General features: G+C 37.4%; 2 protein-coding genes across 2 annotated transcripts; both read right to left on the bottom strand.

Annotated features, from left to right (window-relative positions):
* Nucleotides 1-380: 380 nt before the first annotated feature.
* LOC141586474 (uncharacterized) lies at nt 381-830 on the bottom strand. Its single transcript, XM_074407698.1, has one exon. It carries the CDS (start codon nt 828-830, stop codon nt 381-383), a length of 450 nt encoding a protein of 149 aa, XP_074263799.1.
* A 7-nt stretch (nt 831-837) lies between these two features.
* Nucleotides 838-1,209, bottom strand: LOC141586468 (protein FAR1-RELATED SEQUENCE 9-like). The gene has a single exon (XM_074407685.1). It carries the CDS (start codon nt 1,207-1,209, stop codon nt 838-840), a length of 372 nt encoding a protein of 123 aa, XP_074263786.1.
* Nucleotides 1,210-1,925: the final 716 nt, after the last annotated feature.

Raw genomic sequence — 1,925 nt, 5'->3', positions numbered from 1 at the left:
CCTTTTTTTTTTAACTGCTAGTTTCACTTGTTCAGTTGGCTACATACACTTTGTTTGCCTCCTAGTTACACTCCTTCCGCAGCTACAAACACTCTAGTCAGGCCACCACCCCTATTTGAATACAATGTATACACTAACCCCCTCCATACTCCGTCAATCCATAGTCAGTATAAAAACAGTAAAAAAACAACAGCGTAAAAACGTACATAAAAAAAAAAGTTGGAAGTTAATACAAAACCAATTTTTTCCAAAAACTACATAAACCAAAAACCCATTGAAATCGGTTTTTTAAGTGAGTACATAACATTACAAAACATAACAGACTTTTTTGAGTGACATCTACAAATGCCACATATACCACAAACCCACCGAATTCGGTTTCAAGGGAGTCGACTCGGGCAATTTCTACTATCATGGTTACTCATTTCACCGCAAGCACGGCATTTTCTCGCAGGCTTTGCATTTTCCAAGACTGCCTTTTCCTTGTTTGATGTTATCCTCTTTCCCGATCCCTTATTCTTGCACTTCTCTGGTGGTAAAACAGTAACTTCAGTTGGAATTTTTGACCCAAGAAGCATCTCAATCTCAGCTTTCTTATCTTTTGACTTTCCCGACTTAATTGAAATAATCAACTTTTCATTGAAACTCCGGAGCAATTGAAATAGCGCATCAGAATGTTCCTCACTATCCTCAACAAGTGAGACTTCACTAAATACCTCCGACCATAATTCACTTATATTGTTCTGGCGACTTTCGATTGACACACAATCAGCTAGTACAGTTTTTCCAACAACAAGAGAAAGAGGGTGGGAAGTTGCGATTTGCTCCATCTCGGTGCTAAATACTCTTTAGGTATATGATCAAACCCCTATCTTTCAACACCCATAAAATGTGCCTACAGAGTATCCCAATTCTTTCAAACATCTTACAAGAACAAGAGAACTTATTATCACTTAAATCAACTTTGTATTCCTTGTCTTTCTCACGATCAATTATTGAAATATTATCATTCGCACCACTTGCATTTGGTGATGGTAAATGGCCACAAGTATAACATGCTGCTTGGACTTCTACTTGGAAAATATAAAATATAATGATTGTGTAAAACTCAGAAGCTTGCTTTTCTAAAAGGAGAGGGGTTGTCAATTTTGGATAACAATTCTTATCATCAGCCATTACCTTAGAATATTTCCATCTCTGAGCATCCATTGCTGTTTGGAAACGCATCCAAAACTCGACAAGTGTGACATGTGGGTTGGTGAAGTTTCCAAAGAAGCTATTTTCGACTCGATCTTGATGTTGTGCGCAAAATCCCACCCAAATATGTGTCTCTAATGTAAGCATGAATCCAAAGAGCACGGTGCTTAAACATTTTCTTCAACCACTTGTTATCACAAAGCTCATATGAGGAAATTATCGAATTCCATTTCGATTCAAAATCTTCTGGAGTGATTTCTACATCCCAAACAACTGAGTTAATTTCCTTCAAAAAAGTTGTGTCTTGGGAAATCGATGGACCAACCTTGTCAGGCAACTTCTTCATTATATGCCACATACACAATCGGTGGCGTGTTTTGTCACCAAACACACCCTTAACAGACTTTTTGATGCCTCTACATTGATCAGTTATTATAGTAATAGGATAGCGATCACCCATAGCCGTTACAAAATTTTGAAACAACCACGAAAATGATTTCGCATTTTCGTTTCGTATCAAACCCATTTGCAAAAGTAATGCAACCCTTATGGTTATCAACACCCGTGAAAGGGACAAACACCATTTTATATTGGTTGAAGTTATAAGTGGCATCAACGAAACAAAGATCACCAAAAAGGGCATAATTTTTAATTGATATTGGATCGCCGAGAAAAGCTTAGTTATTCTCGCTTTGATCGTCCACATCAAAGTCAAAATAGAAAGATGG

This window comes from Silene latifolia, chromosome 1 (assembly GCF_048544455.1).
Source record: "Silene latifolia isolate original U9 population chromosome 1, ASM4854445v1, whole genome shotgun sequence".
In the NCBI taxonomy this organism is placed as follows: domain Eukaryota; kingdom Viridiplantae; phylum Streptophyta; class Magnoliopsida; order Caryophyllales; family Caryophyllaceae; genus Silene; species Silene latifolia.
Note: the sequence above shows the minus strand (reverse complement) of the source record. Positions and strands in the feature narration are given on the sequence as shown.